General features: G+C 34.8%; 2 protein-coding genes across 2 annotated transcripts in view; one reads left to right on the plus strand and one right to left on the minus strand.

Moving 5' to 3' along the window:
• Positions 1-3,349, plus strand: part of LOC132607947 (F-box/LRR-repeat protein 17-like) — a 5,667-nt gene extending 2,318 nt beyond the window's left edge. Inside the window, exons 3-11 of the mRNA XM_060322031.1 lie at positions 157-301; positions 377-561; positions 647-751; positions 1,373-1,470; positions 1,562-1,755; positions 1,836-1,902; positions 1,996-2,081; positions 2,918-3,016; positions 3,105-3,349. Of these exons, the coding sequence (XP_060178014.1) occupies positions 157-301; positions 377-561; positions 647-751; positions 1,373-1,470; positions 1,562-1,755; positions 1,836-1,902; positions 1,996-2,081; positions 2,918-3,016; positions 3,105-3,164 (1,039 nt within the window). The 3' untranslated portion in view covers positions 3,165-3,349. The remainder of the gene's footprint in view (positions 1-156; positions 302-376; positions 562-646; positions 752-1,372; positions 1,471-1,561; positions 1,756-1,835; positions 1,903-1,995; positions 2,082-2,917; positions 3,017-3,104) is intronic.
• Positions 3,350-9,746: 6,397 nt separating this feature from the next.
• Positions 9,747-10,463, minus strand: LOC132618096 (uncharacterized mitochondrial protein AtMg00810-like). Its single transcript, XM_060333153.1, has one exon. The coding sequence runs from the start codon at positions 10,461-10,463 to the stop codon at positions 9,747-9,749; it is 717 nt and encodes a 238-aa protein (XP_060189136.1).
• Between the last annotated feature and the right edge of the window lie 6,064 nt (positions 10,464-16,527).

Below are 16,527 nucleotides of genomic sequence, written 5' to 3' on the forward strand. Positions count from 1 at the left end.
TTCATAAATGCTTTTCCTCCCATAGTCACTTATTTGGCATCCCAATTGGAGATGTTAATTTCATGTAACTTAGTTAATGTCCTGCCTATTCTAGTATTCCATAGTATAGGTTCACATAATAGTTGCTGAAATGAATGAAATTTCTACATAGTGCAGGGATGAGTTGGGCCGTTTTGTTGCTGAGAAAAGATGTCTTACTAATCTCAAGATGGAAGGCTGCTCTAATCTTGGGGGTTTTACTCTTTGTTCAACCAGTCTCTCAACTCTTTCGCTTTCAGATCTCTATTGTCATGCAAAGATGGTAAGTAGTGTATGCTGTTGTGGTCCTTTTATCTGGACTGCAAACCTATACTTGACGTGTGTTTACCTCTTTTAGGTCTTTAACTGCCCCAACCTGAAGGATATTTCCTTGGATTTTTCTCGGCAAGAAAATGATACCACTGATCTTACTCTCATGGTGGATGGTCTTGGAAGGAGCTGTCCAAGGCTCCAGAATATTCATATTGCCTCTATCCGCCTAACACATGCTGTTGTGCTTGCTTTAACAGCAGCAAATCTAAGGTTTTATGAATTTCTCTTTCCTAAAAGGCACCTTTTTTTTTGCTTTATAAATCTTGTAATTGTTTTTCACTGCCTTGAACCTCAGGGGGTTACTGATGCTCTCTCTTGTACTGGGGTCAGAGATAACTGATGCATCTGTTGCAGCTATCACTTCAAGCTACTCAAGCCTTGAGTTGCTTGATTTGAGTGGGTATGTTTCACTTCCAGCCCCCTTTTTTGTGGTTCCTGCACTCTGAGGGTGATAAGAAATAACTGAATGATGGGTGATCAATACACTAGTGGTTGCATTTGTCACAGAATTGATGGTTGAGCAGGAGTTATGCGCTCGAACAACATTTGAAGTTGAAGTTGGGAATTTTTTTTATCTCAAATTGAAGTTAGAAAGAAGTGTGGAAATGAAGTTGTGTTTGGATAATTATAGATTTTTTGGTAAAAGAAATTTTGGAAGGTGAAGATTTGTGAGTGGAAGTTGAAGATTGTAAAAGTATTCACTTGATAAATACTCTTCAAACTAGTATTTCAACTTGACCTTTTTCAAGTTCAAATTAAAAGTTTGTTCTCAATTTCACCGAAAAAATAATAAATGGATTTGCAAGTTGAAATACCATTTTCACCATTATTTTCTTTTGTGGATCTAGGGAAGTTAGTCCAATGTGAAATAGCTATCATTCTTAACCCCGCCTGATACAGCAATTGTAGTTACGTATATTGGGACCATGTGTCTTTAACAGTTGTATTTTCTGGAAAGCAGCTAATTTAATTGAGTGGATCTTTGATGATTGTATTTTTCTCTTGATGTTTCATGTTGCAGGTCTAGCATTAGTGATAGTGGCATTGGAATGATATGCAATGTATATCCCGAGACATTGTCTAAACTTCTCCTTGCTCTTTGTCCAAATATCACTTCAAGTAATATTCAGATCTGCTTCCTTAATTATCCAACTAACAAACCTGTTGCATGTTCACTAATTTGTTGGGAATCCCCGTTGGATTCTTTTAGGTGGCATTCAATTTGCTGCAGCTCAGTTGCCTAATCTAGAGCTCTTGGACTGTGGTATGACCATATGTGATCCTGATTTGGACAATCCAACAACTCAGGAAAATAATAAAAAACTGCACCGTATATATCAAAAACTGATTATTAAACATACCTGCTTGAAGAAATTCAGCTTATGGGGTTGCTCTGGCTTCGATGTGAGATTCTTCAGTCAATACCATCTAATGTTTCCATTGAATTTTGCTGCTTTAGCTGACTGAAATTCATTCTCATGCAGGCATTATATCTAAATTGCCCCGAACTTAACGATTTGAACCTGAACTCTTGTACAAATCTGAATCCAGGTTTGCTCTTTGATGTGTTCCTCTTTAGCCTTTGAGCTTTAGGATAATGGAGCATTTTCTCTATAATTGACTTAAATAAATTTTACCTTACAGAGAGATTGTTACTCCAGTGCCCCAATCTGGAAAGTGTTCATGCATTAGGTTGCAAGGACACGTTGGTTGAAACCCTTCAGAATCAGGTGAGCTAGCTGAATTTTCCCATATTCAGAACTTCATTTGATGGTGTTTAACAGACAAAGAAAAGGAAAGATATTGAGTGAAAGCTGTTTAAATACAATAAGATCCTAACAGAATTGCCGTAAAATCTGAAACAGAAACTTGCTGATAAACAGAAATTAATCAACCAACATGCCTAAAGACTAGGAAATCCACAACTGAAAAATCTTAAGACTAGGACTTCCACAGCTGAAAAATATCTGGAAAAGATCTAAGGTTTCTTTGCAATTAAAAAAAAACCACATCAGCAGCTTCCTCATCATGGCAACTTAGTGTCCTACGTCAGCATCAACAAACTTACAGCTCGTGAGGCATATTGCAATAGCTTTCTGTCCAGTATGCCATTTGAACACGGTCACAATCTTGATCTTTGTGCATCTCTGTGATGGGTAAATCTCCATATTTTCTTTGATTGACGTGTTATATGGCCAGTTATGTCATTAACAGAGCAATTTTACACTGTTCTCTTTGGCAAGTCAGTCTAATTCTTATATGATTTTGTTTGACTCGTGCTATATAGAAAGCAAATCTCCTAGTGTTCTCTTGGAGATCCACTTTAATTACTATGCTTCCTTCTTATCTTCTGTAGGAACAAATATAATCACCATCCTCCATAAGAACACTTCACTATAACGATCAAGTTTTTTTTAGAACCGATTTTTCATGTTATGTTATATTATATGTTCTCTATAACAACATTTTGTTATTATAATAGCCGAAAGCTATCGAGACAAACAACACTTTTATAGAGAAGTTTGATTGTAGTTTGTTATTTGATTCTATTTTTTGTTCCATGCAGGTATGCACAGATTTTATGGCTATGGAAGATCATTTTCATTGCAAGCGTCTTCCTGATGGCTCTAAAAGGATCAGAGTTCCACATTTGTTCACCCCACAGGTAATACCATAAAGTGAAATTATGTTTATAGAAAATTATTCCCTTTTTAGTATAAATCAAAGAGTAACCTGGTTTACTTATTTTGCAGCCAATTGACAAGAAGAGAAAGAGGATTACAAAGCGCAATTGTACTGTGCTTGTAAATTAGTCCAGTGCCTGTGGCATTGTTGGTCTAGCACTCTAGCCCAACTTGTTGGTGTATTATTTGTGACTATAGTTATTGGAGGAATAAATGATAAAACTAATTCTGAATATCAATATAGGGAAGAGAAGCAAAGGATACTGCTCTAATTTTATTCCCTCAATCAATAAACAGCGTTTGGCATTATGAAACTTGTGGTTAAAAGAAGTCACATTTAACAAAACAAAAATGTTTTTCCCCCCAAGAAAGCAATTGTTAAATTCATCTCGGTATGGGAATATTTTTTTGAGTATTATTAAACAAGTTAGGTTTTTTTTTTTTTTTTATGTTGACTTTTTTCTGTTTTTCCCCCCTCCTAGGTGCTTCTCACCTTTTTGCTTTCTTGATGAGTTAAACCCACAACTTTAGGGTTGGAGGTTGAGGTGTGCTTACCACCTAAGCAACTCCTCTTGTCAACAAGGCAGGTATAGATATTCTCATACATTTATACCCAAACATAGATATTGTTGTTTGCATCCAAGTTTAGAACATTATGGATTTAAAAACACTCAATTTTGACATTCTACATTAACTTAATATTTGATTTACTGAGTTTACAATCTCTTATTTATAGTTATTTACTTAATCTTTCAATACATATACATGATCTGAGCTAAATTATTGAGTTAGAGTGAGTCCATTTTCATCTTTGATATAGGAGAAGTTGCATGCATCTTAAGTTGTTATGAACATCTTGACATTAAGATTGAATGATCCAAACATTTTACCCTTCAGAGTGAACCTTTAATAAGTACCTGATTGCCATAAACTTGGGCCTATAACAACTTAAACGGAAGTGTTTCTATAACAGTTGGCCCATTTATAAGTAAGAATAGCTTCCTCTAACCAAAAAAATTATATATAAACAATATGCCTGTCCAGAGGCTCAAATGATTTACAATATTTAAAAAAAATCATTTTTTTTTCCAAGCAAAATAGAATGCTTGAAAGTTGATATATAAATGGTGGATTTGAACATGCATGGAACATTGAAAGAATAGCAGAGTAAGGAACACAAGAACATGACAATGGGCCATTGACTAACCCAAAGCCAACCCGATCACACGTGTGGGCAGGCCCACATCTCACTATCCATCATTTAATACTTCACATTCGTGCGTACCTTCTCGGATGCAACTCATTTCTCATGCACTGTTTTCTTCTTTGCTACTCTTATCCTTTTATCTTACAAAAAATGATCATTCCGTTTTCCCCCAGTTATTTGGCACTTGTTACATTAACAACATATCCGATGTAATCCCATAAGTGGGGTCTGGGGAGGGTAAGATATACACAGATCTTATCTCAAAAGAAATGTGCCGAGCGTCTATCGGGAACAGCCTCTCTATCCCATAAAGATAGAGGTAAGGTTTACGTACATTTTACCCTCCTCAGACCTCACTTATAGAATTACACTGGGTATGTTATTGTTGTTGTTGTTGTAACAAATTCCAAATAACTGGGGAAAAATGGCACTTGTGGATCATCAATATTTAGTCTAAGTAGGCGTTTGGACAATATTTTATTGAAGTTGAAGTTGCAAAAAAAGTTCAAAAGTTGAGTTATGTTGGAAATGAAATTTACTTAAGAAAAATCAATATTTGACGAGGGATATATTATTTACATGCATGAAAATAAATTTATGCCTACGGCATTAGATACTGCATGCAAAGATGATTCGGGGTAGCGTGACCGGGCGTAGGCGTAGATGGATAGGTTTACTACCACCAAGCAGTGGCAGAGCCACATAGATGAACCCCTCGGCGGAAAAAAACACTGTTTTTACAAGGTTAAAAGTATTTTTTATGTATATATAGTAGATGTTGAACCCCTTTAGGCTTCTTCCTATATTTATTTTTTTATATTTTGAACCCTCTCGGCGGAAATCCTGGCTCCGCTATTGCCGCCAAGTAATTAATATGGTGAAATAGGTGAGCAGGGCGGAGCCAAGTGTAACCGAGGGGGTTCATCCGAACCCCCTCGACAGAATATATTGAAGATTAAAATTATTTTTTTTTGTATATATGGTAGGTGTTGAACCCCCTTGGCTTCTTCGTATGTTTACTTCTTCATATTTTTGAACCCCTTACAGAAAATTCTGGCTCCGCCACTGTAAGTGAGATGTCTTAATATTTATTTATAAGGTTTATCCATACGTTTGTCAATGAGTAATTTGATCTATCTATATCATTTTTGTAAATTATCACTTCATGAAATATGGTTGAACCAGAAAAAGGTCAAGATTCATTTCTTATCAAGATGATCAAGTCAGACCTATTTTAATTTTTAGTTTACCCAATATTCAACATTCATATTAAATGTCCACACTCTAGTCAGCAAGTCTGAAGCTCTAAGCATGCGAGGAATCATTTCCCATACTGGTCCTCAATATGTGACTTGGTCCCTTTATATTGTCTTTGGCAATTCTCATTTCATGAGCTAACAATTTTTAAGGTTGAGTTATGTTCAATCTACTTCTTATCATGATATCAGAGTCGAACCTATTTCAATTCTTCATTTCTTCATATTATATTGTTCATGCTCCAATAACCAGATCTGGACGTGCGGAGGTATTTGAATTAATAAATTTTAAAATCAGATGATTATTATTGAAAAAAAGGGTTGAGTTCACTGTCATTGCTAACCATGTCAATCTCTACGGAAACACGTAGCGTGGTCTTAGACTCTTGACACATACCTTTTCCAAAATGCTTCTCTGTGCCTTTATTTTTTGTTCTCATTAATTGTTGTCCTTTGTGGGCAGTGCATGAGTCTTAATGAACTCAACCCCACAGAAAGGCAGCCCATAACTCACCTTCGAAATGATATATGTAAATGTGTGGACTTTAGGGAACCCAAAGTATAAAAGCTTTGCTGGTTATGAGAATAATTGTTTTTCTTTTTGTGGTTTGTAATTTAATTTTCTGACCCAAGTCTCAAAAGTTTAAGGCGTGTTTTTATATGCTACAATTCACGTAAAATATAACGTTACACGAAAAAGAAACGGAGGAAATGATTCCTTCAATAACTATACTTCATTCGTTTCAATTTATGTGTCTTAGCTTAATTGAGCACGGAATCTAATTTTTTTAATCTTGTGATCTTAAATTAAAGATGTGTATAATATATCAAAATGTCCTTTAATCTTGTGGTCTTAAACATGTCATGTGAGATGTTAAAATTAAGGAGTTGTTAAATCACAAAAAACAAACAAATTGAAATGGAGGGACTGACCGAGTACTTAGGATCGGCTTAAAGCCTAAGCCAACAATTAAGATCGTCTATTTTTTGAGGCCTAAAAAATTCTTAATGGTAAGTAGAAATACTAGAAACTTTTGTGAAATAAAAAAGGTTATTTAATTAAAATAACATTTGGAATGTTCTAAAAAATAGTTTTTTGCGGAAAAAAGGGAGCTGATGTCATGGGTATTATTTTTCAAGTCATATTTCAAGGTGTTACTTTCTCAAAGTACAAGATATTATGTTATTGCCAAGTCATCTTTTCAGGGATTTACTTTATCTTCTCAATTGAACTCATATTCAAAAGGTTGTAGAATATCATTTTACATTTGTCAAAATTGACAAAACAAATGGAAGATTGACTTGGCGATCGTGTTTAGTAGTCAAACAATTGTTAGAAAAATATTATTTTTCTTAGTATCTCAAAATAATTAAAAGACCAATGGTCAATTTAATACAAAGGTTATATTAGTATTATCTCAAAAAGAATTGGTGATAAACCAATTCTAACGTTATCATATTGATTGGCATTTCTATTTCTCATTAACTACTTCAATGTTTTGATTATGTGAATTGAATAACATTAAGTGACCATCATTTCTCTCATTATAGCCTTTAATACCATAAACGACAATTACCTTTATTCTTTGACATCTTTATGGTCATTAACCATTTTGCTCTTTATTAACCTATTAATTTCTTTTATTACCACAACAACAAATATTTCTTAACCGTTGCAAGAGGCTGAAACCCCATTCGGTTGATTACACTAATTCTACTATATATACATAGTCTATTTCTTTGGTGAGATAAGAATATGAGGAGAAAACATATACAAATATATATACTTGCTCTTATATTTTTGTGCTGAGTTTTCTACTTTGAGAAATCTTTGTTAGATTTTGGCTCCTAGTTTTGTACTAGAAGAGCTTGTTGAATCCTGGGGGATACACCCATACCGGGTGAAATATCCTTAAGGACAGTGACCATTAGCATGCCTCAAGCTACGAAGAATTCTCTACAATTGTTCGTGATCCAGTATTTTCTTCAAGCTTAGAAGAAGTTCCTACAAGTGTTCGTGATGAAGGGAGGTCCCTACAAGTGTTCGTGAAAAAGAAAAGTCCCTACATGTGTTCGTTCGTGATGAAGTATTTTCCGTAAGATTTTCAACAACGATTCTAGGGAAAAAGGGATAGAGTAGCATGGGACGTTACACAATCAAGTCTTTTAACAATATAGTTCGTTAACACTAAGTTACAATAATCTATTGGATGTTTTTCAGAAATTATGAGTTGATAATAAAAGAAAGAGACATAATGGACCTTTTATTTCTTACATAATACAACTAATGTTAGACACAATATTGTCAAAGGGAAAATGAGATGAGAATGTATTCAAAGCTACAGCTATATTTTGCTGAAAATCAGCTGTTAGTAGGGACTGAGAATTCATGGCATACATTATGACACACATAAATATCGATAATATGTGGATGAATTTGGCCTGGATACGTGCGAAGATGTATACTACTCATGGATTTAAAACAACCCAGTAGTTTCGACATACAATGTGTGTGTGTATATACGTTGAGTTATAATTTCAAAAGTATAATAAGTTTTAGTGTTATAGTCTATAAGAACTTTAAATGTTGAAGTTCTGCACTAAGTTCAAATTCTGAATCCGCTTTTTCTGATACGATCAGAACATTTAAACCCTAGTTAGAAAGCAGACTCGTCCTTATCTTTCGTTAGTCTTCACCTGTTACTTTCATTATTTATTGGTTTTCAAGATACAAGTTGTAAGAAGAAAGTTTGGTTTTCCACTTTTAAAGGTTGAGCAATTTGACGATAATGAATGAATGAGGGTCTTTTTCTGAAGAAATAATAACAATATTTTAGATGAGCTTGAGGGTTACATGTAGTTGCTAAATTCATTGTCGAAACTATAGACATGCTGAAAATCAACTTGTCCTCATTCTTGTTTATATCATATTTATTTATTTATTCTAAAGTAGAATGCTTTATGAAAAAACAAGTTAGGCATATATTTAATTCTTTAAAGTTTACCAATTTGACGAAAATGAATGAACGAATGAATCCGTCGTCTTTCACTCTTTCTTCATCTTTTTATTTATTGTATAGGAGTATGACACTATTTTATATGTACGTACGAGCTAAATATGGATTTATATATATAGGTGTGATTAATTAGCAGGTATTGATTAAATTGCAAACAACGGCGGCTAGCAGTTTAATTAGCGCTTTAGTTAGTCCACTACATTTAAATATTACTGTTACCATATATATTTGAATGGATATGATTATCTAATCCCGTGGTTTTGAACTTTTGGATAATTATAACAAGCAAACAGTGGGCATGGGTAATCATGTACATCGAAATTCCTTGAATTTGGACCCTAGTACAGTACTTTATCTGCTAATCACTATTTTAATTTCCCCTTTATTTAAAATTTAAATATAAAAGTAGGTGACTTGGGGAGATTAATTAAGCAAATGGAAGGAGCAAAGCTTTTGATTAGGAAAAAAGAAAAAAGAGCAGTGTTTCATCCAAAAGAGCATGGTGGGGTTGTAACGGTTTTGTTCACTGACAAGTATAAATGATTTTTAAAGTTGACCTCCGGTAGGTAAATCAAACTCATTATTAATATATTAAAAAAATAGATTAATAATTTGCTGTAACTACTTAAATTAAACCCACAATGTTAAATATTTTACATTCTCCAACCTACACCTAAATCTAAATGCACATTCGTTTGTTTAGGGTTCAGTTGTTTCATACCTAATAATTATTGAAATTCATACCAAAATAATATGCAATCTCTGTGCACCATTCATCTATCCATAAGAAGGAGAAAGAGATGGTTACACTGTTGACTCAGTGGTCAAAGTAATCACCCAAATGCGTATCCTAACATTACATATAATTGACTAACTGATTCCTAATTATTAACTATCTAACTAGTTCTCACATATCATAGAAGTTGACACTTAGGTCCATTAAGTATTTACATGGACACTAGCTATGTTTCATTACTCCCCCTCAAGCTTGTGGATCCAAACATATTTAGCACTCCAAGCTTGCCAACCAACTGTTCATGTTGGACTCTAGGCAGCCCCTTGGTCAGGATATCAACCAGTTGATTTCTTGAGTTCACATGTACAGTTTTGATCAATCCTGCTTGTATCTTTTCTCGTATGAAATGACAGTCGATTTCAATATGTTTGGTCCTCTCGTGAAAAACAAGATTTGCTGCTATTTGGAGTGAAGCTTTACTGTCACTGTATACCATTACTGGTTCACATACCTCATGACCCAACTCCTTGAACAGTGCTGTAATCCATACCACTTCTGATACTGCATTGGCCCGGCTTCTGCTGATGATTTTGACACCACATTCTGCTTCTTTGACATCCATGAAACGAGTGTATTCCCATGTTTAACTATGAAGCCTGACACTGATCTTTTTGTGTTTGGGTAAGAAGCCCAGTCTGCATCACAAAAGACTGTTAATTCATTGGATTTCTCATTACTTAATAAAATCTCCAATGTTGGTTCCCTTTTCACATATCTCATTACTCTTATTGATGTTCCCCAATGGGATTTCTTTGGTTGTTGCAAGAATTGACTCAAGGTTTGTACTGAATATGCTATGTCTGGTCTTGTAAGGGTCAGATATAACATTCTTCCTATCAACCTTTGATACTGTGCCTTATCCTCTAATACAACATCATCTTCAGCTTCTTCTATTAAATCATCCAACTCTGTTATTGTTAACCTGATATTTGGATCCAATGGAGTCCATGCTGGTTTCACAGTACCAAGACCAAGGTCTGAAAGTATTTCCAAAGCATATTTCCTTTGGTTTACCACAATCCCTCTGGCTGTTCTGCTAAATTCCATACCTAGAAAAAACTTCAGATTCCCAAGGTCCTTCATTCTGAAAGCTTTGTGCAAAGCAGCTTTAGTGTTCTCTATGAGCTGCTCATTACTTCCAGTCACAAGCATGTCATGCATCCACATAGATGAGTATGATCACAATATCAGTACCACTCCTTCTAGTAAGCAATGAGTGATCCAGACCACTTTGTATGAATCCAAATGGTGCTAGTGCTTCAGATAGCTTTAAATTCCATTGTCTGCTTGCTTGTTTGAGCCCATAAAGGGATTTGACAAGTCTGCAAACAAGGTTAGTCTCCCCCTGGCTTAGAAATCCATGAGGAATGTGCATGTAGAATTCATCATGAAGACCCCCTTGTAAGAATGCATTATGCACATCAAGTTGATGAACAGACCAGGTATGTTGAGAAGCTAAAGAAAGTACAGATTTGACAGTAGCAATCTTCACCACTGGGGAAAAAGTGTCATGGTAGTCCAACCCTTCCTGTTGGTTGTACCATTTAGCAACTAGTCTTGCCTTATACCTCTCAATGTCACCATTGACCTTTAATTTCACCTTGTATACCCAGAACCTAAAGCTGTTTTACCAGGCGGTAAAGGGACTAATTCCCATGTCTTATTATCCTGTAAAGCTTGAAGTTCAGAATCCATAGCTGCAACCCACCTCTCATCTTGTACTGTCTCATTATAAGATTGTGGCTCAGTAACATATGACAACACACTTAGATAAGCCATATGTGGGATTGAAGTACCTGCATATAATAGAGAATTCCCCAAAAGATGTAACACATTATGAGCTGACTTAGTGGTGATGTAGTTTGAATGCCAAAAAGGTTCTTTGATAGGTCTCTGGGATCTTCTCAGAGGTATGAGTGGTTGAGCTGAAGGCAATGTAGGAGTTGGAAATAAGGTAGGACTTGCAAGAGGAGAATTTGGATGTGCCAAGGAAGAGATGTCAGGTGTGGGAGTGTCTGAGCCAAGAGTAACATCTACAGCCTCTGATGAAGGAGACTGAACTGGTGTATGAGAAAGAGTCTGAGAAGAACTAGTCACTGGAGAGGATGTGGAAACATCAGGATGACCATGAGAAATTTCAATAGGCTCATCAACTGATGATAAAATGAAAATATCATTGAGTGGATGATGAGAATGATATGTAGTTGGAGACACAGTAAGAAAAGTTACCTTGAAAGGAAAAGTGGATTCCCTAAAAGTAACATCCCTATTGACAAAAAATATGTGTTTATGAAGATCAAATAGGATGTAACCTTTGGTAACACTAGAATACCCCCATAAAGACAGATGGGATTGCTCTGGGAGCAAATTTATCCATTATAGGTAATGCACTTGCATAGCAAAGACATCCAAAAGTTCTAAGGTGAGATATAGAAGGTTGTTTTCCAAAAAAGACAGTGTATGGAGATTTGCCACCCAGTATGACATAGGGCAATTTATTAATTAGGTAAGTTGCAGTAAGGACACAATGACCCCAGAAATGTAAAGGAACATGGCTTTGGAACCTAAGGGCTCTAGCCACATCTAACAAATGTCTGTGCTTTCTCTTAGCAGTGCCATTCTGCTGGGGTGTATGAGCACATGTCCTTTGGTGCACAATTCCTAACTCTTCTAAGAAGACTTTCATAGCCTTATTCACAAACTCACCACCATTGTCTGTTCTTATTGTTTGAACAATTGCATTATATTAAGTTTAAGCCATTTTCATGAAAGGTTTCAAAACCAGTAACACATCATTTTTGAGTTTAAGTATAAAAATCCAAGTAACATGAGAAAAATCATCAACAATGGTCAGAAAAAATCTATTTCCATCAAAAGTAGTTGTAGAGTAAGGACCCCACACATCCAAATGCAATAGTTGAAAATTTTTGCTAGACTTACTATCACTTGTAGGGAAGGGAAGTCTGCAATGCTTGGCTAAAGGACACACTGATCACAGTTAGACAACACATTCTTACAAGCATCTATTGTATAACCAAAAAGAACCTTCATAGGATCACTGGAAGCATGAGCCAATCTTCTATGCCATAATAGAATGTCATCCTCTTGTCTGTGTACAGTACAAGCTTTAATTCCCTCATATGAAGTTGTTTTATTTGCTGAAGTAGTGGTGCTATGTACATGTGATGTCAACAGATACAAACCCTTTGCTTTTCTACCAATCCCCTTCAACCTCCCAGTTGTAAGGTCTTGGAATAAGAAGAAACCTGGATAAAAGAATACTACACAATGCAGTTTCCTAGTTATCTTGGATACTGGCAGTAGGTTGTATTTAAAGTTTGGTACATATAATACATTTTCTATTACTCTTGTGTCTGTTATCTTACATTTCCCTGTATGTGTAACTTGTGTAACACCACCATTTGGAAGATGAACTCTTTTATCCTTATCTCTAATAAATTGTTCAATCTCAGATAACATATTCAATCTAACAGTCATGTGATTAGTTGCCCCACTATCTACTATCCATTGTGCCTGTTCTGTATCAGATATGAGATTAACATCAATACCTACCATGTTGGCCATGCTTCCTACAACTTCTTCCTTATCCAGCATCATCATGATCCTTCCATGCTGTTCATCTGTAAGCTGAGGTGCTCTAGGTAAATTTCCTAGTCCTGTGCCATGATGGTAAGCATTTTTTCCCTCATATGTGTTTGGATTCACATTTTCTGCTTGAACATAATTTGCAGAATTAATGAGTTCCTTTTTCTTCCCTCTGTAGTCAGGTGGATAACCAACCAAACGATAGCATTTTTTAGTTTCATGCCCCCTTATTTTGCAAATCTCACATAGCAGATGCCAATTCTTCCTATTCTTCTGTAAACTAGTGCCTCTCCCAGCTAGTAAAGTTGTCAACTCTGCTCCATCTCCTAGTGTGGGAGTGGTAGTCAGGTATCTCTGACTCTCTCTTTCTACTAACATGGAGTAAGCTTTGTTAAGGCTAGGTGTGGGATTAGTCATCAAAATTTGACTCCTAGCCTGATGATAATTCTCATTTAGTCCCGTTAAGAACTGTAACATCTTCAACTTATGCATAAACTGTGTAAATTGCTTCGATCTAGGGCAATTACATGGAGCTGGAATCATGTTATCAAATTCAACCAAAAAATGCTTAAGTTTTGAAAAATATATTGAAATTGTATCAGTACCTTGAACCTATGTTGCGATTGACCTATGTAATTGAAAGACTCGTGATAGACTCACCTTATCAAACCGTTCCTTTAGGTCATCCCAAATTTCCTTTGCATCTTCTGCATACACAACTCCTGTACGCAATTTTGGTGTTACGGTTTCCATTATCCATCCTAAAACAATTGCATTGCACAGTTACCATTGATGTGCCAGATCTCTATCAAAATCCTCCTTTTTCACGCTGCCATCGACGAAACCTAGCTTGTTTTTACCAAGCAATTGAATCCTCATAGCTCTGCTCCAAACGGAGTAATTTTCCGATCCGGTCAACACGGTGGGAATTATCGGACCTCCGGCAGTACCCGATGGGTGTAGAAATAACACGTGGTTAGGATCGATCTTCGTTGCCGCCATTGTCGTTCCATCGAAGAAAACCCACCACTCTTGTTCAAAAAACGCACTGGTCTCTCAAATGGAGATGATTCCCAGCTGAATCGATACACAAATAACTCACAATTGTGATTAATGCTCTGATACCATATTGAAATTCATAGCAAAATAATATGCAATCTCTGTGCACCATTCATCTATCCATAAGAAGGAGAAAGAGATGGTTCCACTGTTGACTCAATGGTCAAAGTAATGAATCACCCAAATGCGTATCCTAACATTACATATAACCGACTAACTTATTCCTAATTATTAACTATCTAACTAGTCCTCACATATCATAGAAGTTGACACTTAGGTCCATTAAGTATTTACATGGACACTAGCTATGTTTCATTAATAGTAGTATCTTAGATTTGATTTGTACATTTATATATGTTCGACTAATCTTACAATTTTATATTTATATTAAATTAACACTCTTCATCACAAAAAGAAGAAGAATAAGAAAAGAACAGTAGTTTAATAGCACCATACACTAGTTAATGCAAAAAAATTAAATTGGTATTTTTTTTATAAAATAAAAAATATGGTACTACTTCTTTTGTCAAAATTGGTTGGCATGACCTTCTCTGCTTGTTCAAAGAAAGTGGTATCGTTTTACATCTAAAAACCAAATTATTCCTAAATATATTTCTATTTTGTTGATATATGAGTTATTGTATAAACTACAAACTATCAAACAATTGTATGGAAGAAGTGTTATTTTGTTACTTTTATATATACTTTATTCATCAAATAGTTTTTTATTTTTAAAATATTGATCCCTAAGAAGGCCGTCGCTTTTGTGTGAGGAGCGATTTACTATTAAAATAAAGGCTGAACTACGCGATAGTCTCTTGAATTTGTCAATAATTTTATTTAAGAACTCAAATTATGATCTGTTTCAATAGCACCCGAATACACGACAATATCTTTCTATTAAATACTGTCGACTCATAATTTTGAAAATTTTTTTGAGTGTATTCTCAAGCGCTCATTATGTAAACAAATTAACCACTTAAAATAAATCACCTCTTTCGATTACACGCATTAGCTTCAATAAGCCGTAAAACCACGTGTATATTTCAATTGATGCTATTATGCATGATTAAATAAAGAGAAATATTTTATGTGATAAATTTATTTATGTAATGAACATTTGTGAAGTTTTTTGAAAATATGAATGAAAAATATTTAATAAAATATTTTATTGCGTGTTCATACACTATTGAAACACGCTAATCATCGTGGTACAAGTTATAAATAAAATTTACATACAAATTTAAGAAACTATCAGCCTAAAGTTAGATTTTTTTTTTTTTTTTTTTTTAGATACAAATCAGAATTAGGCAAGTCAAATATGAATTAGAAAGAGAAAAAGACTTGGACGCCAAATAAATTAGAGATGGTAGGGTCTACTTTACACCTCATTAGCTGACACACTTGGGACCCAACTAACATGGGCTTTTGACCCTTGACGAGATCTCCACATGATCCAACGCTCCAGAATTAACTCGGCCAATTACCCATCCCATCAAATCTGGAACGTCTATTTTTGTGGACCAACACCTTAAATAGCTCAAGTTGTCGGTGTCTGCTCCGTGTTCCACTCACTTCAGTGGAATCAATGCGGTCCTTCATGTGACCGACAAAGCTGTTCTAGCAATCTATCTTCGCTTCAGGCGCGCGTGTACTACACACGTTTTCATATCACTTTCTACCTACATTCCATTCCTTTTTTCTGATGATTTTATTGTGAAACTGTTTGAATGATTTACTGCGTGGTCGTTTGGTTGTTGTTTAAAGCTATATGGGGTCATTTGGTGCATGATATAGACTGAGATATTCCGGCATTAATTTTTTATATCATGTTTGGTAGGAGGTATAAATTTATACCTCCTATCAAATACGGTACAAAATGAAGCATAATCCCAAGGGTGGGATATCCCACCTTATCCCACTAAGGTTGGATAAATTAATCTCGAGATTATAATTCCTGGATAATTTTGACTATCTACCAAATTCATATTAAGGTATTTGATTGGGTATTGAGTTTATAAATAAAAAGATATTTTTTAAAATTTGTAATTTAAAATAAATTAAAGTATATATATTTGTGTGGATATAAATTACTTCATTAAGGATAAAATAAGAAGTTTAAAGTTAAATATTTATTAAATATAGAAAGATATTATTTTTTTCTGACTAAAAAAAAGGTCACATTAATTGAGACAGAAAGAGTAGTTATATAGATACTAGTTATACAAAATTTAGTTGGTTATGTATTATTAATTTATTTATGTATTAATTATTTCATCATCTACCTTTCATAAAACTATACATAAAAGAGTCGTTTGGTTATGGAAATTAGATATACAACGAAATTAGCTCCCACATAAACTTTTATGTGGGATAACTAATGTTATCATTTTAGTATATCTCATGTGATTATTGTCATTCATTCCACCAACTAAACAAAGAATAAAATAATCTCATATTTTATAATCTCTTATTCTACCGACCAAACATTCCTAGTTGATTTGTGACAAGTAACAACCGCGTGGGTCGGAGGGGCGTGAAGTGTGTCATT

Source organism: Lycium barbarum, chromosome 1, assembly GCF_019175385.1.
Source record: "Lycium barbarum isolate Lr01 chromosome 1, ASM1917538v2, whole genome shotgun sequence".
Classification (NCBI taxonomy): domain Eukaryota; kingdom Viridiplantae; phylum Streptophyta; class Magnoliopsida; order Solanales; family Solanaceae; genus Lycium; species Lycium barbarum.